Source organism: Botrytis fragariae (genome assembly GCF_013461495.1).
Source record: "Botrytis fragariae strain BVB16 chromosome Unknown tig00000075, whole genome shotgun sequence".
Lineage (NCBI taxonomy): Eukaryota > Fungi > Ascomycota > Leotiomycetes > Helotiales > Sclerotiniaceae > Botrytis > Botrytis fragariae.
Genome location: NW_023500995.1, coordinates 1,066,838 through 1,090,474, shown reverse-complemented (window position 1 = coordinate 1,090,474; position 23,637 = coordinate 1,066,838). Strand labels below are relative to the sequence as shown.

Sequence of the window (23,637 nt, the reverse complement as noted above, 5' to 3'; positions counted from 1 at the left end):
AAAAGAGGGGATGAAAAAGTGTTTGTGTGTAGCAGAGGAGGAGTGGATTCTGTATTGTAGGATTGTAACTTCGATATATGTAGATATATACTGAGGCAATATAGCATTTTCTCAAATCAAGTTTTGCTGAATAGTTCATTGCACATGCTGATTGCTATCCCATACACAGCTCGCAATGATCAGTTTCATTAGAACGCGTCTGAAGTGAAATCTCAACTGCAGCCCACTTTGAGTCTGCACATCATTTAGAATCCCATATTTATACTCCCTTTGAGAATTATCTCTAACAGATTACTCTCGAATGAAGGCAGCAGAGCCAATGATATTTTGGCATCAAAGCAACTACTGATAGACTGGATGATAAATCTTCGAATTAGAGTTCAGTCCCAAGATTTCACAAGCACAATCATAAGAAATTGTGGTCAATGAGGTAAATTACTGCATGACAATAGTAACAGTAGAGTCGGAGTGAATTCGAAGCGAGAAAGGTTTCGAGGTGAAGAGGGGAGTGAAAAAATAAATTGAGGCATAAGTATTAAGCAGGCAGCTCAATGAGCGGGAATTAAGTAAATGAAGGCGTTATGAGTAGAAGATGTGAGAATTGATGATGAGAATGATGGATTCGAACAGGTTCACAAATCGAAGGAACTCAAAAGCAGTCCTTCGTAAGTCCAAGACCAAACTGGAAGCCCTCGTAATGTAAGGAGTATCTGCAAGAAAACATCGCGTAGAAAGCTAGGGAGGGGATTTTCAACATCAAACCGTCTCAGAGTAACAAGTAATAGTCAAAAAGTAACCTCCACATATCTTGTACACCCGGATGCAAAATGCCGAAATCAATTCCCGCAGTAGGTAATGAGATATGGACAGTAGACACCAAACTCACCTGGCAGACTGGCCCCTTTGATATCAACATCGAGCATCAAAACGCCGAGGAACATTTCGCATGTCTGACAAACGAATGCGCAAGAAAAATAGCAGAGTCAACTATTTGTGAGCTGTTGATGCCATTTCTATATTCAAAAAGAGAAATTGCAAGTGGGAATTTTGAAGAGATCGTCAAATCTTTAAACTCTACTCGTAGGTCCTCGAAATTTCGGACCAAGTTCCCGGATTACCTAGATGGACTAGAGATTGGGAATTTTGGGTTGTATTATCATGCGGATTTTGATGGATGGGTGGAGATTTGTTGTGAGATTAAATGGTTTGGTGTTGGGGGAGATGAAGAGGAGGAAGTTGAGGATGAAGATGAGGCTTCAAATATGGCTGCCTTGGGAAAAGATATTATGGCATTTGTGACGAAGAGAATGGAGGGAGCTCGAGAAGAATAATGGAAGACGTGGGAGCACTGATAGGGAACTCAACACTCTCTGGCATAAAATAGGTACTCCCGTAGACCCACTCAGCTGGAGTTCCATGAACCTCCTCGTATATGTAACTAATATGTTTCCAGCAGATCCTCGGCCCACTGAAGAAGAAGCAAAACATGAAGAGAACTTCAAGCCTAGACTTTCCTTTTCTGTTAATTCTCAGACGATATCTCCATGTTACAAAACATTTTGAACTCGCAGATTTCTCCCAAAGTGATCTACGGCAACGATGAAGTACGACTGTGACAGGACTACGCCGTGTCAATGCGTCACTTAATTTTCGACAAGACGTTGTTGAGAAAACATATTTTTAGAATGGTGGGGTAGCATGTTTCATGATGTTTTTCAGATGTTGTTTCTGGTTTGTACCATGTGGGATCTGCATCACAGAACGTGTTTTCGATGAGCTTGTTTTGTGGATATTGCTTGTTGCAGTACAATAGTTTGGAACAATCGGGATGAAGATGGCGGACCAAAACTGCTGTTTATTCTCTAGTATATGTAGCTTCTATCTATGAGTCTTAGTAGCTTAGACCTTAACAGGTTTCAATATGATGTTATCTATCAGTCTGACTGGAGGTCCATCAGATAAACCAAGATCCTCTCCAACTTGTGGTGCTTCTACTGGCAGCATCTTGATTGCGCCGCTCAAGATCGCGCCTTTTGTTTCGTCAACCTCCTCAATTTCCTCCATAGTCTCAGGATCAGCCAATGAGATGTAATCCACCTCATATCTTACTCGTTCTTCGGGCTTCAATTGATGCTGTTCCATCAACATCAACTTCGACAATTCCAATGCAGGGCCCAGAAGCTCATCTCGTGACCGATGTCCAAGATTGTATCCCTGCTCCGCAACTTTGAGCATTTTTGATAATGCTGTAGCGACATTTCTTCTCCTCTTGCCCAAATAAACATTCCGTGAACTCAATGCCAAGCCGTCATGTTCTCTTTGGGTTTCTCCGATGACAACTTTGGTGTCGAAGCAGAAATCCTTAACCATCTTCTTTATAACAACAGTCTGCTGTACATCCTTCTGTCCAAAATAAACATTATCCGGCATAACAATATTGAATAACTTCATGCAGACAGTAGCCACTCCTCTGAAGAATGTTGGCCGGCTTGCCCCCTCCAGTAGCTCTCCAACTGGTGTGATAGTGATGAAGCTTCCTTTCGCTTTAACCTCTTGACTTGGTGGTCCACTCGGGTACATTGTTTCTGTTGTAGGCGCAAATACAGCTGCGATCTTACCCATGTTCCCATTGTCGGCCAATTCCATATCAAGTCCCTTCAACATCTTGCAATCCTTCTCCCATGTCTTCGGATAGCTATCAAGGTCTTCGTGGACGCCAAATTGAGTCGGATTAATATAGACGCTCACTATGACATTTGAATTTTCTGCTGCAGCAAGGCGGATAAGTGATAGGTGACCCTCATGAAGAGCTCCCATAGTTGGCACGAGACCAACCATTCGATGATCGATCAATTGTTTACGGCGCCATTGGCGTAAAGCCGGCACATCTCGGAAGATCTTGATAGAAGTACCCGGAATAGTTGGATTCGCGACTCGACGGAGAAGGGCAGAAGTTGTCGAGAATGCTCGTGGTGCGCCGTATACCTTGGTAGTCGAGCTGAGGAGGGGCAACATGGATTGGCGAATGGGGGACGAGATCATCGTGAACAATTGGTGCTCTTGTACTCCAAACTGAGTCTCAATGTCAATGTAAATAAGAAACTGATATCGAAAACCCAATTAGGGTCCATATCGGTAAGAAATGTAAATTTGAGTCATCCTGTTCTGTTATGTGCAGCGTAGAATGAAGCCTGAGATAATTTTTGATATTTGCTGGAGCTCGAATGACGCTTGTCCAGGAATAGCTTAGACCTCCCGCGACTGGTGGGACTGAGGGATGATGGTCCAAGCTCAACTTTTTTTCTGGAACGAAACTTCTGCATTTGCGCATTTTGTTTTTGGAAAATCCAGAGCATTTCAGATCGAATTTTTAGCAAACTAGCAACAATGGCCGACGATGGAATGTTAATGAATTTTGAGATTGGGGATGTTCCTATAGTTGCGAAACAAGCATTTAAAGGAGGACGTTGGAAGGATCGATTGGCTGCGAAGAAAACTGCGCAGCACCGAGTCACTAAGAGCACGAATAAACCATCGGCAAGAGAAATATTCTCTGAACCACAACATGATACCAGCGCGGAAGAGTATATTGGGCGAGGAGCTTCATCAAGAGCACCAAAGCGACAACGAGTCGATGATAATTACAACTCTTACGGTGGAAGAAATGAAAATACAGCAGCCTATGCTTCCGGAAAGCTTCCATCTGGAACTATAAATGTTGGAGGAGGTAGAAAGACCACTTTTCAAGAAGAACCTAGAACAGCATTTGTCGCTGGCAAGTTGCCTCCTGGAAGCATCAATATTGGTGGAAAGAAGGCTACCCAAATCGAGGACGAGGGTAGAGCAGCGTATGCTTCCGGAAAATTGCCTCCAGGCAGTATAAATTCTGGCGCAAAGAAGGCCATTTCATTCCAGGATGAAACGAGACCGGCTTATGTCTCCGGAAAACTCCCACATGGTAGTCTCGATGGTATGCGAAACCGTGAAATGGCTGCTGTCCACCGCGAAATTGCTGAAGGCGGGAGGAAACCAGGCCAAGTTGTCTCGTCGCTATTCACATTCAATCCCACTTCAAAGAAAACTTTCGAAGAATCGGAAGAACAGGCGGAACCGGCCAAACCATCCAATGCGCCTTTGACAGAGGAAATGGCAACATTCACCAATCTGGGCCTATCGAGAAGGCTTGCAGCCCATCTATCGACTAAACTCGATATGAAAGCTCCAACCGCCATCCAAAAAGCATCTGTACAGCAGCTGATATCGGATGATAGCGATGCCTTCATACAAGCAGAGACTGGATCTGGAAAAACATTGGCATACCTACTACCTATAGTTGAGCGGATATTGGCATTGAGTGAGAATGGCGTACAGATACATCGAGATTCTGGACTTTTTGCAATTATTCTTTCACCCACAAGAGAACTGTGCAAACAAATCGCAGCTGTGCTGGAGAAAGTTTTACGCTGCGCGCCATGGATTGTTGGTACGACTGTCAACGGAGGAGAAAGTAAGCAATCAGAAAAGGCTAGACTTCGCAAGGGTGTCAATATTCTTGTTGCAACGCCGGGACGATTGGCAGATCATCTCGACAACACAGAAGTGTTGAACGTAGCTACTGTGAGATGGTTAGTGTTGGATGAAGGAGATAGATTAATGGAGCTTGGGTTCGAGGAAGAGATTAAAGGCATCGTTGAGAAGATAGGCAGAAGATCAGTGGCTAAAGCAAATTCGGACATGGGGTCACTTCCGAAGCGAAGAGTTACTATCTTATGTTCTGCCACGATGAAGATGAATGTTCAGCGCTTGGGAGAAATCAGTTTGAAGGACGCTGTGCACATTCAAGCGGATCCTTCCGAACAAGATAAACAAGACAAGGAAAATGGCATTGAAGCCCAAGATAAAGCATTTTCTGCCCCTACCCAATTGAAGCAGTCATATGCTATCGTTCCTGCGAAGCTCAGACTCGTTACCCTGACGGCTCTCTTGAAACGTGCCTTTGCACGAAAAGGGTCCGTGATGAAGGCAATTGTTTTCATCTCTTGTGCTGACTCTGTTGACTTTCACTTCTCGCTCTTCTCTCGTACCCCAGAAGCTTCGGCTGAGGTTGCCGACGAGGAGAAGATTGATCTTCCCGCATTGCCAAAATCAGAATTGGTCAAAGAGACCATTGCACATGGGACCACGATTTCGAATAATTCAAACCCTGTAATTTTACACAAACTTCACGGATCTCTTGCACAAAACATCAGAACAGCAACACTTAAGGCATTTTCCGAATCTACGGACCCTTGTGTTATGATATGTACTGATGTTGCATCTCGAGGTCTCGATCTTCCAAATGTTGACTTTGTCATCGAGTATGATCCACCTTTTAGTGCAGAGGACCATCTACATCGTGTTGGTCGAACGGCTAGAGCTGGTCGCGAGGGTCGTGCTTTGATCTTCCTTATGCCTGGTGTCGAGGAGGAATATGTTTCTATCTTAGCATCCGGATACCGTGAAGGAAAGAAAGCTCTGACACGTCATACTGCTGAGGATTTGATACAAAAGGGTTTTGGTGGTATAGGTCGCGAATGGGAAGAGAGAGCTACGAATTTTCAACTTGAAGTTGAACGATGGAGTTTGGACTCGCCAAAATATCTTGAGATGGCACGCCGTGGATACCAGAGTCATATCAGGGCTTATGCCACTCACGTCGCAAATGAGAGACATATATTCAATATGCAAGAATTACACTTGGGTCATTTGGCCAAAGCATTCGCCTTACGAGACAAACCTGGAAGCATAAAGGTACCCGGATTAAGACCATCGAAGATGACCAAAGCAGATAGAAGTGTCGCGGCTAGGAAGGCGAAGAGGGGTGAGAAAGCAGAAGATAAAGCTCCCGAGGGAGAAAGAGTGCGGAAACAAAAGAAAATGGAGTTGGACTTGCCTACTGTGGATGGTAATGAAGCTGCCGCGAGGATGAAGAGGAAGATGAAGGAGCATATGGCTGCTGCGAGCGAGTTCAATATTGGTTGAGTGACTATTCGCTCTACTTGAGTATACGCAAGAATATAAAGGCTAAACCATATATACAAAATTAATTCAATTATATCCAGAACACTAATTTTTCACCACATTCTTTGCCTCTCTACAAACAAGCCCAGCAGAAGATCCCTGTAATGACTTTACCAGCCACGTGTACAAAAGTTTGGCGATATCCCAATTGATAAGCCATTGCACAAAGCTCTAATTCTCAGTTATAGTGATGCAGTATTAGATACCAAGTTACAGAGATTTAGGACTACCAGGCGTTTTGTTAAATGACGTGGATTTATTAGATGGGGACGCCACAGCCTTTATTGATGGAAGTTCCATTCCTTTGCGAGTTCTGTCGAAAATTGGATATCTATAACTCTATCCGTCGTAACGTATGCGACATGTTTGACGCAGCTACTAGTGGGTGTTTTCTTTGCGACATCGTACTCAAGTCCTTGGGGAAAATGGACCCTCAGGCCCAGCATTTTGACACTGTGAATATGTTTGTTTCGATTTCGGGTCAGGTAATAATGTGGCAATCATCTAAAGAAGAATTTCGGTTGGGCATTTGCACTACAGAAGGTTAGACGTTGTTACAGGTCTCATCAGATGAAGATATCAAAGCTAAATAGCTTCTGTCAAGATGACCGACTCGCCAAGCGTGTACCCTTCAGACCACTATCGTTAGATGTTTCATCAAAAGAAAGCTTCAACATTATATCCACCTGGTTACAGCAATGTCTCTCGAAGCACAAGAGATGCCGGAATCGAGACAAGGTTAACCAAAAATTGCCAACCAGGGTTATAGATGTACAGCACGAAGGTCAGGATCCGTTCTTGGTAGAAACAAATCAAAGAAATGGCAACTGGGTTGCATTGAGTTATTGTTGGGGCTCTTCACCTACAGCGATAACAACAAGGCAAAATCTTCAACAGCATTGTATTAAGATACCTATGTCTGCTCTTCCTCAAACCATGAAAGATGCTATTGTTGTTACTCGTCGGTTACGTCATCGATATCTTTGGATTGATTCTTTGTGTATTATACAAGATTCACCAGAAGATTGGGCCGTGGAGTCACTTAAAATGGCAGACGTTTATGGAGGCGCCTCTTTGACAATTGCAGCAGGAGCAGGCATAGATACCGCGTCTGGGATTTTTGACAGTACTAATGTTTTCCGCCGACAACAATGTGGAAAGTTTAATTTCTCGATCGAAGGCTATGATCCACATCATCTTGAAGAACGTGGGAGGCTGTGTGTAGTGAATTCCATAGATTTGGATCCATATACATTTGCAGGCTGTCTCAGCAAACGTGCTTGGACTTTGCAGGAAGATTTAATGTCTCGGCGCTTAATTACCTTCGGTAAAGAGCAATTATACTGGAGGTGCATCACACAAGACTTCTTAGAGGTATGTCCCTCTCGAGAATTCACCCAAAAGAACCACCGAAGAGGGCGTACGTCGGGCGGAAATCACACTGATTTTGTACGCCGAAATATGAATGAAAAAAAGACAAAATTGCCATCGTGGTACGGTATCGTGAATGATTATATTAACCGTCACATAACAATGCGAAAAGATGTACTAGTTGGTATCTCGGCTATTGCCAAGGTGATGGCTAAAGAGATGGGACAGCCTCCTGCTGCGTACAAGGCAGGTCTTTGGGAACATGACTTCCACCGAGGTCTCCTTTGGCGAAGGTCATACAACAGCCGCCTGCCACTCATACGACCTACTGAATACATCGCGCCATCTTGGAGTTGGGCCTCAGTCAGTACCAGCCACATGTCATCGCCTCGTATCTACGATGACGAAACAAATGACGATGGTACACCTCCTTCAGATGCTAAAATCATTGAAATAATCATTAAGAACGAGAATGACGATCATTTCGGAGTGGTAAAAGGGGGTTATGTTAAGCTCTCAGGGCCAACCTTAGAAATCTGCCGCCATGAAATCCCATCAATCTTTCTGGATTGCCCTGAGAATGCGAAAGATGAAATTCGTATGAAGCATCCCCGAAATTTGACCGAAGAATACATCATGGAGGGCAATTTGATTGCGAATGGATGCAAGGATTCCCACCCAAAGGCTCTGCTGGTCAGCATTTCAACTTTTCCTGAGAACCATAAGCATTCTTTGATTCTCCAGAGTACTGGAAGCCTTGATGTATATCAACGAGTTGGGTGCATCGACATTTCCGCACGTGGTGGTAAGTTCCAGCATCCAGATTGGATAACAAGAGAGATAACAATCATGTGAATATCACGAGGCTGGGGTCTCATAGATAATTCACCAAAGACAAAGGGCTCCATTTGCTCCTGTGTTTAATACTTATATGAATTCCTTGGGAGGAGCAGAGTTGCGGCTTTGGTTCTCGACCTCGAATAGCCATTGAAGCTTCGAAGCTTGATTGCGGCAAACTCCTGGAGCAGATACTAAGACAGTAATTCAATCATCCGTAATCTGGTAAAGAAGCCTGGAGGATTTCTTTAAGATATACGTCATACTGATTTCATTTCATACATACACACTCTTTTGAGGAATATTTCACCATTCATCGAACATTATTTTCTGAATTCATAACGAGAGGAGAGGCGTCGTCAAATTCCTTTTCTAGTCTTCATATAGCTCTTTAGCTTCTAGCATCACCAACACACAAGCATTTTCTCTATCCATCTTGTTCCATTCAGTCAACAACCTTCCCACACGATCAAAGTTCTTCGGGTAGGCATTTGGAGAAATCCTGTGGAGTAATGAGGAAATACAATAATAGAGTGCTTTATAAACACACGATGTGTAGGATGAAATAGATATCGAGTACATTCTTCTTCAAAACGAATATCTTTCTAGCAATGAATGAATTCCATGAATCGATGTACATCAAGGGCATATAAAAATACCAGGAGTCAGGAGACAACCCAACATTCACACATTCGCCTGACTAGTAGGTTGACATGAAAAATTTCTACCCCTTTTTCTCGCTAGCTCCATCACGGCCACTTGGGATAGATTACACAATGAAGAATTTCGCTTTGCTGTTTTGTTTGTTTTTCATCGATGGTATAATGGAGAGTTTGAAGACTCTGTCATGAGAAAGGTATTGAGGCTCGATAAATATATGTTAGAAGTGTATCATTCTACCCCCTTCTTATCTATATTTCTCCTAACCTTAGGCTTTTTACCTATAATTCCTTTATCTGAGTTGTTTTTATCTATAATCTTAGTTATACTCTTTGTCTTTACTTCGTACAGTTTGTTGACTTATACTCCCTCTACCCATACTCTGCCAATTCAACAGGCCAGGACTCTAGTACGAAAACTTCAGCGAAAACATTGGTACTATTGACATAGCCTTCATACTCAATTCCTAGGTCTATAGACCCACCAAACATCTTTAATTGGCAGACCAACCAACACCAAATGAATCCCATTCTCCCAAAGATCCTTGATCATATCAATTTTCCAAGTCTCCTCAACCTGAAACATCTCGATCACGTATACAAGCTTCACCTCTCTCAACGCAAAACTTGGAAAGACTTCTTTATGTGTCTTCAGCCCTAATAATTGGTCGGTGAGACTCATGCACTCAAGGCTAGCTTGACACCACAATTCCAAAGTCTCTAGGGATTCCGGCAGAAGTTAGTGTAAGCTGAAACTAACGGACTCGCCCTCCACACCAATCAATAGGTCCAGCTGAATTCTCATTTGTTTCAAACAAGAGAATTGTGTAAATCCAGGGGTAGTCGATATCTCGAGGTGCGTATGGTCAGATTTTAACCTACGGATGTTCACCAAAGAAAAAGACTCCAAGCTACTTCCGTGCACAAAGATGCCTTCCATAAGTTTGCCAAGAAAACGGGGAGTGACTGCACCGTCAATAGGCCTTTCTCTGCGGATTACGCCTTTGAAATTCCCGTCGTATGAGAAATGCTTTAATTTTTGGAATACGGACAAGAAGATTCTCCATTTTACGAAATCGATACTGAAATTGTACATGAGATCTAGGGATTCTACCCCACACGATCCTGGTTTTGTAACCCAGTGAGAGGGCAGGTCTACACTGAATGCAAAGCCACGAAGTTTCAATTTCTTCAGGGTAGGTATTCTCATAAAAAGATCGAGCTGTTCTGCGGAAATTACTGGTATGGAAATCGCCTCTCTCGGCTTTGATCTGCGAGCTGTCACTGTAACGTAGTGGAATTCTTTAAGCGAGATAAATTTGAGATGATTTGCCTCTGGGAAGATTTGCAACCGCCAAGGACGACCCGAATCATGTCCTCCTGAACTTTTTATCTCAATCTGGAGCTTTTGTATGTAAGGGCTTAGAATAGTGAACATGTAAATTAATAACTCAGAGTAAGGCTGAACATCGCCCACGTCCAATAGTCGTTTGAATGTTTCTGCAAGATCTGTCACATACTGTGTGCAAAGTTTCCTTTTCTCTACTTCTCCAATCTTGCCATTTGGTCGGCTCTGTAACCTGTAAATTTCGTCTGGGAGCTGATCTATTGCAGTTTTCAAGAACGGAACATCTGCGAGCATCTCAACGTGTTGAGCTCTGCTCAAGGAACCATGAGATGTTCTACGATTCCACTCAATCGAAACAAATTTGAAGCCAGGCCATCGATCTGGTCTCAATATGAGCATTCGAATAAATTCGCTAAGCTTGCCAATGCATTTGTCTTCGTTCCTGTATCGGGAGTAGAGAAGGGGTTCGCAAATACGGTAAAAGATTCTGCATGTTAGCGCCAGGCTATATACACTTTTATCAAGTTCGAAGGGCGAATAACTTTCGCGAAGGGCCTTGACAATATCGGTTAGGATCTCCGGAGAGATTTTTCCAAGTGTTGACATGATTGTATTGAGAAATTCGAATTCGTTCGAAAGAAATAAGATGTATGGGAGTCCAGGCGTGAAAGATTATACACCTGATGGATTCTTATTTGAAGCAGGGAAATGTAATGAAAATACCTAGAATACCACAAAGAAACAGGTATGTTTAGAAAAATGAGAGATGTGATTGTTTGATAGAAAGAGCAGCATTGATTTATCCAGCTCTTGACTAAGTCAAACCGAGCTAGTCACCATGTGATGTGATGTGCATCTGCTCCTTCTACTTTCATATTGGTCTACTCCAAACTCTCGACTCCCACCTTCCTTTCGTGCCTTTGACTCATCTGACTTCGAGTGCGTTCTGCGATCATTTTGTGACTATGCCGTGGAAGAAGTGCTGACCATCCACTTTCTACGTAGGACAGAAGAAGTACTTTGCTGTGGTAGTCACTTCCTTCTGCGTGGAGACGAGTCAATATTTTTCATGTTTTGGGGCATTTCAGTATTCGTTATTCAAACACCAAGAAAGCGAGAAGAGAATCGCTTCCAGATGACGTCGACAGTCTTCTGATTGCATACTTGAATTTGACCCTGGAGAGCTCATGTCACATAACTGACGTCTGGCTCAGACGTAAGACGATGCATTGATTACCTTTTTCAGCGGTATGAAATCGGAACTCCCCACAAATGGAGGGAAAGAGCCACCGGAAAGAAGTTACAGATCACCATGACAGCTTAAGTAAAGATTTGAAGGCGTTATATACCAGCCTTTTGATAGAGACAGGGGTGATTGTACGGAAATAACAAGAAACGAGTTACCAAACACGCAAGAGGCAGATAGACAATACTAACACTATATTCTATTCAACGAGAGGTGGAAACGACCTTACAGCTTCATCATGTAAGGCATTCCAGACCCAGATTCAAGACATAGCTGACAAAGATGGCAGTCAAGTGTGATTTCATATTTCACTTCCCAATCCTGCAACAACCTGCACCACACTAGTTGAGACCTCAATCTATCTGAAGAATAAAAGCTGGGAAGATGCATCTGCAGTGGCTATTATGGTGCCTACGATAATGAGATGACCACTCGAAGCTCTTAACAACATCACATCATACATCTCGAACTTTCCCATCATGAGATACAGCCAGGTACCACTCTACATAACCCACACAATTCCCACCTCAAAGATCCCAAACCACACAATCATCACAAAAATCCGAAAACATCCCCCATCTCATCACTAGATCTCATACCCTCCCTCTGAGCTCAAAGAAATGCATACAAATAGATCCATCTATCCCACAGAACACATCTCATCTCTCTTCACCACAACAACAAGGGTGTCTAATATCAATCCATCCAAAAAACATCTTCTTCATTCCAATCCCCCAATATCATACACACATCTACTTCAATAGCACGAAACCCATTTACACTCACTCTAAAATTCAACCACATCACTACAAACCTATGTCTCCCCCCTTTTTCAAGAAGTATACAATACAACCCTGCCAATACCAATCACCAATCACAACCGCAATCCCCTTCCAAGACCCATTCATTCCAAATCCTCATCCCACCAAATCATCACCCCCACCCCCACCCCCGACCCCAAGTCCCAACATCACAACACATCACATCACATTACTCCCCCCCTCAACCTCCAATCTTACCCTAGAAAAGTGTGAAAAACAAGGATTCTGCTTCTCCCCACGAAATTCAATTCTTTGTACCAGGTGTTTGAATTCCCGTGACCTTCTTGCTTTTTTTTTATCGATTTGTTAGGTTTATTTGCGTACTTGTAGAGCAAGCACGTATTTGGATTAGAATATACTTACACAAGTAATTGTGAGTTTCATTTTTGATTGGAGGAGCCTCAAGACAGTTAGCTGGGTTGACTTTGTTGTTAGGTATGTGCTAGCTAGTTTTCAGATTGCTCGAGGGTATATCTATTGCTCGCCAGAGTAGATCCTGGGACAAATGCGACGTTGTTAATGATTCTTGTATATATTATCATGTTCCAATTCTCCATACTCATACTCATCACCGAACTCCAGTACCTAATAGAAATCCCATTCGAACGCCCAAAGTGCAATTCATGTTTTTTCTCCTCTTCCTCCTCCACCTCTCCCTCATCCTCATCTCCATCTCCATCTCCATCTAAAAATCTCCCGTCCCCCTGACCCTATTAATCGCGCCCAAAAACCCCTTCGCCCAACTAAACCTCCCTGGATCAACTCCAATAACATCCTTTGCCTCCTCTCCCCTATCATCTCTCCAAATCCCATCACTCTTCCCAACCTCCCCATACAAATGCGTATTTTGATTTCTCCTCAATCCATCAATCCATCCCTTACATACCATCGCGCTATCAATCATAACATTAATTTCCTGACTATGAAACCAACTCTGTGTATCTTGATTTCCGTTGCCTTGAATACCGATATGCTCGTCTACGATCATTACTTTGATGTGGCAATCGCGGAGCTTCTTTTTAGCTACCAAGGGGGTAGTTTGATCTTTACCCACGTAGAAAAAGTAGTGGAGGTGTTGTTTTCCGGCGTCTGAGAGAGTGGTGTACATTTTATGGGCGATCATCTCGTTGGTGCCGCCTTGCATTGGGAGGAGTTCACCCTAAAGTCATTGATTAGAAACCTCCAGGTAAGTAGTTGAGAGATATCGGTGTATTAAGCTTACGGTATCATTATATCCAAGACAAATATAGCAATAAACATCAATACCTCTCTCACAAGCATTGATAATTTCCGGGACCAAAGGCTCCGCATTAAGTGTTGGACTTTGGATAAAAACATTCTTGGTAGCATTTCTTAATGCAGAAAGCCAAACCTCATTTTGAGGATTGTACACAGAACTATGATTTGGTGATCCATATGGTTCACGACAAACCATAGCAATGGGGAATGGTTCATGAACTGGATGAGGAATATAAGGAGTCATCTCCTCCTGTGGTGCACAATCCGGTGCATTTCCTTTGAAACCTGGGTTTTTGGTGTGGTTGAGATGACGAGTAACAGCTTCAATTCTAGTTTCTCCATTCTTGGGAGATACAGCGGTTTGAACTCGGGCTACTTCGCCAGCGATATCTTCGTCGTAATGAGGGTCATCAGTGGTGTGTTCCGGGAGAATATTGCCGGACGGCGAGGGATGTTCGATCTGCGATTGAGGAATTACCTGAGTTCCATTACTCAGAAATTCTTGAGTCTCTATGTCGGGTCCGTTAAGTCCATGCTGAGCCAGAATACCATTTTCAGGTGAGACAGGCACCTTTTTCTCCGGATGTTTAGTGTGAACAACATGCTCAGCATCTCCTGTTGTTGCAATTGCCCTTGCATTCTCGGCCATCATTTCTGTAGTTTTGAGATCTTTGACTTCGAATCCATGGTGGATATTTTGATCGCCATCTAATTGGACCTGTTTGACTCCATTGCTAAGGTCATCCGCATTGTTAGTATCTCCAACGGGGTGTGTAATACTCTCAGTCGTTGAAGGACCTGTAGCCACATTGTCCTTGACTGTAGACTCGGGGCGAATATAATCAGGCTGATTTGAAGCTCGAGGCTCATATGAGTAAGCTGATTGTACCTGCATTCTTTCCGGGTGTACCACAGCCGAGTGGCCCCTGATTGCTCCATTTTCATCGAAGATTTTATTGTGACCTTTGTTTTCAAATGATTTCAGCCCACCCTGAACTGCGGGGGAATTATGACTGGGCAATGGCGGCTCAAACTTCTTATGCCAAGAAATCAAAGCCATGTCGTAAAGTGAATCAACAATTGGTCCTTCCAAATGTGTCATCATCTCCATGTTGTCGTTATCCTGGATATTGTTACTTTGGAGAACAGCAAATTTCCTATCCACAACCATATATTTGCAGTGGAATGTTCCCAGCATAGGTCTGTGGTAGTTCATGACCTGGAGGTCGATATTTGGGATATCTTCTGCAGCAGGAAGAGCAACAGCTTTGCCCAGATATTCCTTCTCCGGAACGAAGTAATGATTGTCGAGCAATTGTTTCGCACTTCCTCTGTCATATTGTAGTTTGAAAACTATCCTCTCACCCCTCTCACCAGCTCTTCTAGAAAGCTCCCTCATGGCATTTGTAATATATTTCGAGGCTACCGAATTTTGCCAATAATTTGTTGCTAGAATAACTTCTTTCTCGGCTCGAACAATTAGATTTGACATATGTCGCATGATATCCGGCACCCTAAATGTTTTCTCTCGTTAGAATATCCATTGAAAAAGGGGGATTTCGTCCGATATAATTTCGGGAAACTTGAGTGGTACGTACACTGAAATAACACTCAATGGCATAACACCTGAACTTCCCATCAATGGCGGACTAACCATACAATTGCTCACACTATTGTCCAGAGTACATAGCGCATCATGATACATCTGCCAATTATTAACAGTGGTCTCTAATTATCAGATGAAGACCTCTCACCTTTAGAAATAGTTCACTTGGCTGGGATGAACCCCAATTCCCACACTCCAACGCCCTCTGCAAATCTTCTGGTGTAATTGTATCGCGATGTCTCCTAGCTTCGTTCTTACTCTCCTTCTCACCTGCCGCATGTCCTCCATACAATTGCTTCCAAGCATCACCCGGTGCCATAGTAGGATCCTCTGCGAGTAATGAGGAGACCGTCTCCTGGCTCGTACAGAGCTTGTAAACTTTATCTGATATCATGGCTCCTGATTTTCTTTCGGAATCTTTCTTTTCGGAAGGTGCAGTATGTTCAATTGATTGTTTATCCTTTGGGATCAATTCTCGCTGTCGTCTAATTGTTAAAGCACTATATGGAAATATCACAAAAAGTTGTATAAATAAAGTTACGATGGCTTCAAGATTTTGATAGAATGTCATGGTGAAGCAAAAAAAGACGAGAGAAGAGGGGACCGAGTCAATAGTTATTATATTGTCAATTAAGAAAAAAGTTATTTAGAGTAACGTCGGAATAAATATTTTAGTAACGTTTAGTGATGGATTCGTACCTACTCTTCCTCTTTCCACGCGTTTTTACCTGTTTTTGATATAAGGTCGCATTCGGATTCGATGAATTTGGATGATTGGAGGGGCTCGAGAGGATTATGACGCTGAAAATACCAGGATGAAGATCAAGCTTTTGCCAAGTTATGTTTAAAATCTTGGCAACGCATGAATTTGTCGATTTTAAGGCTGATTTGATATAAATAACTGGTGCAAGCAGACGAAGAAGTGGAAAGGAAGAGAAGAAACCTTGATTAATCCTGGTTGACCATGTTGAAAGTGGTTTTTTCCCTCAGGATTCTTAACGGCTCTGCAACTCTTGGCATTAAGGGTTCCGGGGAAATCCTTTCTATTTGGTGATATATTGCGAATTGTAGGTGGCATCTGCCAATGAGAGGATTGTTGACAGATATTCCACCATACATACATGTTGGCATACATCTTGGTATGTATGTCCAGGTATGTATGTCCAAGTATGTATGTCCGAGTATGTATGTCCGAGTATGTATGTCCAAGCATGTATGTCCAAGTATGTACGTATGTGCAGATATAGATTGTTTCTGCCAGGTAGAAGTCAAGGTAGATAGGTGACATTCTCTGCAAGCAAGTTCTTAGTGACATCCTTTGTCTCAATCAGTCAATTCAATTCAACAAATGACGTCGGAGGTTCGGATAACATTGCCGAGTATCCCGTGACTTTTCTTGATAATGTATCCAGGTACATCAGACCAAGCTCTTTTTTTGTGCAGCACTAGCCACAGATATCCCAGCCACAAATACCCCAGCCACATCTCGAGTCACCATCTATTTACCTAGCATCTTCTTAAGATCCAGACCGTCTCAGATTCTTCCCTCACAATATACTTTACATCCCCATAAACATGTCGTCCAATCCACCCTCCGAACCTCCATCGCGAACCACAACACCAAACCCACAGTCGCGCTTCACATCGCAATCGAAAACTGTCGAAGATGTTCTCAGCACGCAAACCGTGGGATTGGTTAAGCTATCTGATTTTCGCAAACGCAGAGCAGAGGCGGTAGAGATGAAGGAAAGAGATGCGCACGAGATTGGAAGCGGAAGGAGTGGAGCTAGTACACCTGTGGGCGACGGGTGAGTTTATTTCTATTCTTTTTGCGCTTGGGTATAAGGGAGAGGGAGATTGAGAAGCGCGAGATGAATCGTATGTTTCAAATCTTGCGAATAGGACTAATAGCATTAGTACAGTGCCTCCACGCCCACCGATTCTCAATCCGGCCCCCTGAAGAAAAAGAAAAAGAAAGCGGGAACACCCAAATTATCATTCGGAGTCGATGACGAAGAAGGAGGAGAAAATACCGACTCCGAACCTTCACGATCCGCAACTCCAGATATTCCAAATAAGAAAAAGAAAATAGGCGTCAATTCTAGCGTTTCGTTCGTCCCTAAAACGCTGACTAAATCTGCATTATTGAAAGAAGCGCAAACGCGAGAATCATTACGGAAGGAGTTTCTAGCAATTCAAGAAGCGGTCAAAGGGACTGAGATTGCGATTCCGTTTGTGTTTTATGATGGGACAAATATACCAGGTGGAGTAGCGAGGGTGAAGAAAGGAGATTTCATTTGGGTTTTCTTGGATCGGAGTAGGAAAGTTGGAGCCGAGCTAGGGGTTGGAGAGAAGGCGAACAGTAATAGAGAGTGGGCGAGAGTCGGTGTAGATGATTTGATGTTGGTTAGAGGGGGTTTGATTATTCCTCATGTAAGTTGTCTTGCCTTTTCTTTGAATTTTTGGATACGTATAGGATATAATGCTCACTGTATTGGTTTCTAGCACTACGATTTCTACTACTTCATCATAAACCATACCCTTGGACCCAATAGCCAAGTTCTCTTCCCTCATAGTTCTTCACCGCCTCCTACCGCCTCGATTACCCCTCTTGACACCGATCCCCCTATTCCAGAATCCTACAACCCACTTTCACGTCCGTCCGCTTCCAGTGGTACCAAAACCCCCACAACGAAAGTCGAAGATCTAGAAGGATTTGGCGATGATCCTACTTTCACAAAAGTAGTGGATCGCAGATGGTATGAGAGGAACAAACATATCTATCCAGCTAGCGTTTGGCAAGAATTTAAACCTGAGAAGGACTACCAGACCGAAGTTAAGAGGGATGCTGGCGGAAATGCGTTCTTCTTTTCCTAAGGAAGTACTCCGTGGTCCTGGTGGTGTGAATTGGAAATGCGGAGGCCTATCGAACTTGTATAATTGTTGCGGGACCTGGAGCGCTTTGGATCAATAAATTGAGGGATAGATAGATGGTCCGATGTGGAAGTCTTCAAACAGGTAGAAACATGAAACCTGGATAGAAACGAAGAATTAGCTTTCAAAATAACATAATGATATCAGCGCAAGTTCTTACCCTCTTTGTCAAAAGTTTCCTATGATTGCCTCCCCCATTTCGCATCCGCAATGAGTTTCCCTTTCCGACTCATTCGTTCCCCTATCCCAATACCAAGATTCCACTTTCCACTTTCCACTTTCCCCAACCCCTCATCCCCAAACCCACCACAAGCCCCCCACCACCCCCAAAACCGGTATCCACCCAGGCCACAACAGTAAGAGCATGAGATTAAATCCGCCCCCTAACATAAACAACGCGAATTCAAACGCTAATCGTCGGGCCAAAAGATCGATAAACTTGTAGATAGAGAGGAGGATGGTAAAAGTTGTAGAAGTAGTGGAAGTACCGTTTGTGGAAGAGGGATTGTTGGTCGAGGAGGAGGGGTATCGGTAGGAAAGTGAGAGGGTTTTGTAGAGGGGGCGGAAGGTGGGACGGAGGGCCGAAGATGAGGAGGATGGAGACGAAGAAGTTGATTTGGATGTAGATGTAAACTTAGAAGTCGAGTAAGAGGGCGCCAGAGAGGGTGTAAAAGAAAGAGAAGGAGATTTGCGGTGAGCCTCTCCACTCATGGGAGTTGGTTTTGTAAGGAGTTGGAAGTTAGACATTCTGTCTATGAATGTTCCTCTCTCTTCCTCTTTTCCGTAGCTCTATATGTATATATGTATCTTTGGATATGTGCACTCGTACAATCGAGAAAATGGTAGACCGTGGACGAAAAACTTCAATAATGGGATTTGTGGAATTCGATGGTCAGTTGGTATCCTATTTAAATAAAAAACGCACAGATCTTTTTCATGTGATGATCCGGGGGGTAGTAGTGGGGCTGTCAGGGGTTTCGTTTGGAAGAAGGAGGAAGAATTATGACGTCGTAGGAATTAGGGTGGTTTCAGTTCTTTTGGTTTCGATGGATCGGGAGAGTTTGTTGATATAGAGTTGAATTTGGGGAAATGATGGATGGAAAATGGATCTAGATCTAGATCTCATGATTGTGGAAAGAGTGCGGATTCAGAAAAGTATTTTGAAGAAAATAAAGATTTGATAGCTTTGATTTGAAGATGGGATACAGTTCTGTGTGTGATGTGGAATGAAATCGTAAAATCACGTTATCCCATGAATAAAGAGAGATAAATAAGGCCTATGAATAAGCATGGATAGAGAAAGATTTTAAAGATTGTATGATTCATCGCAGAACACTTCAATCCCCAGTCAAATATATAATTGATGAAATAGTTTTTTCCGCTAGTAAAATTGGGTTGCTGTAGGTTTTTTAGCAAGCGATGTTTCGATAGGAGAGAGAAGTGATGTGCATAGAGGGAGGTGCATGTATGCATATGCAGTAGATATTTATATTCCGACATCATGTCCCTTGTAATTGTCAAACCTAAGTGTATCGCGACGGTTTGACCCTTTACTTCATAGATGGGGAAGGGTCGTACAAAAGTGTAGCGCGAAGCAGAGGGGTATAATGTCTCGGTCTCGGAAGTAGCTTAGAACTGGAAAGAGTTCCAAGTATCAACGAAGAATGCGGAGGTCAAGTCAGAAATGAGCTCTCCTTCCGTGGAACAATGAGCAATCTGTGTAATACTGTACGATGGTACAGTAAGACAAACGTGTCTAAGACTCCTTCCCTCCAACCTTGTACAAGGGAAGTGTACTTGAGACTCGCCGTATTTTCAATTAGTCCTTAGCTTACAAGAGAAGAAAAGAAGAAGTAGAAGAGTAAGAGATCGTGGAGAAATTATAGGGCAGTATTGATTAGTGAGTTGGTTGGTTTGACCTCATTCCGGGCCATATTTCGTGCGTGATATTGACTTTAAAATGGCCAGGATGGAGGTCGCAATTGTGTAAGCGAATAAAAGGAGAAGACTAAGAACATGTGGGGGTATCGATTCGTGGGGAATATTTTCGGGTATGAGTGTTTAAGCAGACAACGGGGTACGCATTCGTCTATACAAGTGACATTGTGGACTTAACAAAGGGTATCATGTGGAATCGATATATGAAGCGTAAAGATAAGCATGGTGTAGACCTTGTGAAACAAATTGTATTCTTGTTATCGAATGGGTGCACAAAGCACGCCCGGGAGGATTCGTTGTGATAGGTAAAGGTACGGTATAGCAAATCCATTATCAGAGTCCAGTATCCTAGTACATACCGGTTGCTTAGAAGTGTAAGAATGTAGAATGCACGCCTCAAAAATGGCCTGATATGCACCCGAACGTACTTACTCTCGGGATTGATAGACGACTATAGTGTAACCTCTGGTCCTGTCTTGGTGCCACAAAACATTGAGTCTGAGTATCGGCCAAATGTTCGTAATCATGAATCCCCTCCTTGATTAAAGTTCATACTGTACCCACCAGTCTTCTCATCTTTGACCATCTGGAAATTATCGGTGGATAATCCAAATGGCTTCAGTATGCCATTTCCGAACTATAGTATCAAATCCCCAATCGTAAGCTTTTATGAGCGAGAAGAGATAGGACTTACAAGAATTGATCAAACTAACCTGCTTTAATTTCCCCATCATCTCGCCCATTTCTCTGTCTTGAGCTGCTTTACTTTTGGGCGGTAGAACACGAAGTTGTGTTTCAACTGTTTTGCGGTCTATGGCGGAGAGGTTGGTAAAGGTTGAAAGGAGTTTGTAATCTAGATTGCGAGGTGTAATATGTTAGAACGAGACTCCGAGCACCAACATGAGACATTGCCAATGAAGAAAGGAGATGAACAACTGTACCTTCCACAGCACCAGCTAAAGTAGACCATCCGTCCTGTTCACTCCTAGCCCTCGCCCTTCTCATCAAAGCTTTCGCTCTTATTCTCTCAATGTCTTTTGCTCGACTCTCTTTCGCATCACCGATGCTTTTTCCTCTAGTATCCTCCGCCTTTGTAGCTCCCTCACTGATGATTTCCTCGTCTGCCTCTTCCTCTTCTTTTACCTTCTCTTTTCCTGCATTCTCATCCTCATCTTCTTTCTTATCCGTCGCCTCATCTTTCTGCAGCTTCTCTAGCCCATCTAAAGCTTCTGAACTTGCTTTGGCAGCTTCCTTCCACGCCTCTAATTTCAAATGACAAGCCGCCACATTACTTTTCAATACCGCTCTCTCATATTCTAAATATTTCGGACACGTCGATAATGCGCTTTCATAGGTATCGATGGCTTCTTTGTATGATTTCTGAGAAAATAGAGTATTGGCAGAGGCCTTTAGCGTGTTAGATTCGGCGAGGAGTGACTATCATTTACGTCATTAGCAATAAGTAAATAGAATGCGGTTGCGCATCGCAAAATGGTGTAAAAATACGCACAGCTTCTTCTTCAGGAGAAAATCTTAGAAACTCCTCAGCCTCTAATGGTTCGGCATCAGCGTCGCGAGGTTTGCGCTGGAACTTTTCGGTACGTGTTGTCATGATGAATGATTGATTTCGGGGTGTATTGTGTAAGGTCTGCTGGCGTGAAGCATGTACGAACGGAAACGATACCGCATCGGCCGCACCGACCGCGTGTGACGTTTACCCCGCCAACATCTTAACCCCCACATTTCACTCACACCAGCTTCATTAGACTCTATTGACATCAGAGCTGTAGTACAATACTGCAAATATGGCACCTCGAACAGAGTAGGTTTCTTCACCAAATCTTATTTCCCACTCAATTGTATCCCTCTTCTGCAAAACTCTGGCTAACATCATGCCAGCTTCCCCCCAATCCGAGCATGTCTCTTCGACATGGACGGACTCCTTCTCGATTCCGAAGACAAGTACTCTATCGTCACCAACACCCTGCTCGAAAAATATAACAGACCACCACTTCCCTGGTCCATAAAAGCACAATTACAAGGTCGACCTGCAGCTTCTGCCAGCGAAATTTTCTTTGGCTGGGCCAACCTCCCAATTTCCCGTGAGCAATACATCGAAGAACAAGAATCCCTCAAGCGGGAGTTGTTTAAAACCTGTATGCCGTTACCTGGTGTAACGAAACTCTTAGAAGAACTAAAGAACGCAAGATCAGCAGCAAAGGAAGGAGAGAAGGAAAGGAAGCTACATATTGCCCTAGCGACGAGTAGTCATAAGGAGATGTACGATGCCAAAACTATGAATCACGTAACACTTTTCGAAGTCTTTCCTTCGCATCGAAAAGTTCTAGGTGATGATCCACGAATTGGACCTGGACGTGGTAAACCTGCTCCGGATATTTATCGACTAGCGTTGGACACTATAAACCAGAGTTTAGAAGAAGGAGAGGAGCCCGTGAAAGCGGAAGAATGTCTAGTATTTGAGGACTCTGTGCCAGGTGTAGAAAGTGGGAGGAGAGCAGGAATGAGAGTAGTGTGGTGTCCGCACCCGGAATTGAAGAATGAGTTTGTGGGGAGAGAAGGAGAAGTTTTGGCAGGATCGACGGGAGAAGGAGGGAACTTGAAAGAAGATGGTGTTGTTGGTACGGTGGGAGATGGATGGGGTGATTACTTGGAGACCTTAGAGAACTTCCCCTATGAAAGATATGGGATTTTGGTAAACTAGAAGAGAGTTACTTAGACTTGCATATAGATGCCTCGCGATAGAATGTACAGAGTTGATAGACTTTTGGTGGAATAGTATAGATTTAAGATACCTTGTCAGTTAGCCCTGTATAATCTACTATGATGAAAACTTTCCAAGCATGAAACTACCATGTGTAAAGTTTGTGCACAGAGAAAGTAACGGGGATCTATCGTGTGGTTTATCCTGCAGTATTCATTAGGATCCAGGGAATATTGGCTCGTCTAAACGAGTACCACGATGTGAAGAGAGATAATAAATAGATCAGAGGTCATCACCATTCATTCAACTCGGCTAGCTTGACTTCAACACACCTATGCAATCCTTTGGCGAGTCATTATGAATACACTCCAGTCAATTAACACCATTCAATTCCTTAGAGTCACCTTCATCAATTCACATATCACGAATTCAAGTATGCACATCAAATTGGTGAGAATCCATAGTCCCATTAAAGATTGAAGCCCTCGAAGGGTCGTAGACAAAAGAGAGTAAAGCTAGAATACAGGAAAGTCATCATTGCAAGCAATTGGAACAACGATCCAAAGAAAGAAAATTAAATTACAGAGAAAGGGCGCGGATTTAATGTCTCATGAATGAAAGGCCATGATAAGTAAAAAGAAAACTGAATATCCCGCTGAAGAACCGTGAAGAACGCTTTCAAGGGTATCTTTTCCCAACTCCATCGCTATGCCTTATATTCTGAAGAACCTGAGATAAGACCGCCAACACATTAAATGTAATGCCCGTGATTGTAGAACCATGCCAGTACCAGAAAAAGTGTCGTAAATGTCGTGAATGCTATGCGAATGCGAACTACTGTGAAAACTCCCTGGGT

At 43.2% G+C, this 23,637-nt stretch overlaps 9 protein-coding genes across 9 annotated transcripts; 5 read left to right on the top strand and 4 right to left on the bottom strand.

Moving 5' to 3' along the window:
- Window positions 1–607: 607 nt before the first annotated feature.
- On the top strand, window positions 608–1,331 carry Bfra_005826 (uncharacterized protein; the record flags this gene model as incomplete). The annotated part of the gene is made up of 2 exons (XM_037336202.1): window positions 608–699; window positions 794–1,331. 2 exons carry the CDS (start codon window positions 608–610, stop codon window positions 1,329–1,331), a joined length of 630 nt encoding a protein of 209 aa, XP_037191412.1.
- A 568-nt stretch (window positions 1,332–1,899) lies between these two features.
- Bfra_005825 (putative pantoate-beta-alanine ligase protein) lies at window positions 1,900–3,042 on the bottom strand (the record flags this gene model as incomplete). Its single annotated transcript, XM_037336201.1, has 1 exon — window positions 1,900–3,042. The coding sequence occupies one exon, from the start codon at window positions 3,040–3,042 to the stop codon at window positions 1,900–1,902; it is 1,143 nt and encodes a 380-aa protein (XP_037191411.1).
- A 345-nt stretch (window positions 3,043–3,387) lies between these two features.
- Bfra_005824 (putative atp dependent rna helicase protein) lies at window positions 3,388–6,021 on the top strand (the record flags this gene model as incomplete). The annotated part of the gene is made up of 1 exon (XM_037336200.1): window positions 3,388–6,021. One exon carries the CDS (start codon window positions 3,388–3,390, stop codon window positions 6,019–6,021), a length of 2,634 nt encoding a protein of 877 aa, XP_037191410.1.
- Window positions 6,022–6,323: 302 nt separating this feature from the next.
- Window positions 6,324–8,286, top strand: Bfra_005823 (putative heterokaryon incompatibility protein; the record flags this gene model as incomplete). The annotated part of the gene is made up of 2 exons (XM_037336199.1): window positions 6,324–6,580; window positions 6,654–8,286. The coding sequence occupies 2 exons, from the start codon at window positions 6,324–6,326 to the stop codon at window positions 8,284–8,286; spliced, it is 1,890 nt and encodes a 629-aa protein (XP_037191409.1).
- Window positions 8,287–9,247: 961 nt separating this feature from the next.
- Bfra_005822 (uncharacterized protein) lies at window positions 9,248–10,881 on the bottom strand (the record flags this gene model as incomplete). Its single annotated transcript, XM_037336198.1, has 3 exons — window positions 9,248–9,334; window positions 9,409–9,647; window positions 9,684–10,881. 3 exons carry the CDS (start codon window positions 10,879–10,881, stop codon window positions 9,248–9,250), a joined length of 1,524 nt encoding a protein of 507 aa, XP_037191408.1.
- A 2,146-nt stretch (window positions 10,882–13,027) lies between these two features.
- Bfra_005821 (putative iq calmodulin-binding motif protein) lies at window positions 13,028–15,758 on the bottom strand (the record flags this gene model as incomplete). Its single annotated transcript, XM_037336197.1, has 4 exons — window positions 13,028–13,501; window positions 13,565–15,095; window positions 15,180–15,286; window positions 15,336–15,758. The coding sequence occupies 4 exons, from the start codon at window positions 15,756–15,758 to the stop codon at window positions 13,028–13,030; spliced, it is 2,535 nt and encodes an 844-aa protein (XP_037191407.1).
- Window positions 15,759–16,762: 1,004 nt separating this feature from the next.
- On the top strand, window positions 16,763–18,064 carry Bfra_005820 (putative xap5 domain containing protein; the record flags this gene model as incomplete). Its single annotated transcript, XM_037336196.1, has 3 exons — window positions 16,763–16,995; window positions 17,110–17,620; window positions 17,693–18,064. 3 exons carry the CDS (start codon window positions 16,763–16,765, stop codon window positions 18,062–18,064), a joined length of 1,116 nt encoding a protein of 371 aa, XP_037191406.1.
- Window positions 18,065–20,582: 2,518 nt separating this feature from the next.
- On the bottom strand, window positions 20,583–21,671 carry Bfra_005819 (putative tetratricopeptide repeat protein 1 protein; the record flags this gene model as incomplete). Its single annotated transcript, XM_037336195.1, has 4 exons — window positions 20,583–20,696; window positions 20,773–20,912; window positions 21,001–21,496; window positions 21,570–21,671. The coding sequence occupies 4 exons, from the start codon at window positions 21,669–21,671 to the stop codon at window positions 20,583–20,585; spliced, it is 852 nt and encodes a 283-aa protein (XP_037191405.1).
- Window positions 21,672–21,864: 193 nt separating this feature from the next.
- Window positions 21,865–22,781, top strand: Bfra_005818 (putative haloacid dehalogenase-like hydrolase protein; the record flags this gene model as incomplete). Its single annotated transcript, XM_037336194.1, has 2 exons — window positions 21,865–21,881; window positions 21,959–22,781. The coding sequence occupies 2 exons, from the start codon at window positions 21,865–21,867 to the stop codon at window positions 22,779–22,781; spliced, it is 840 nt and encodes a 279-aa protein (XP_037191404.1).
- Window positions 22,782–23,637: the final 856 nt, after the last annotated feature.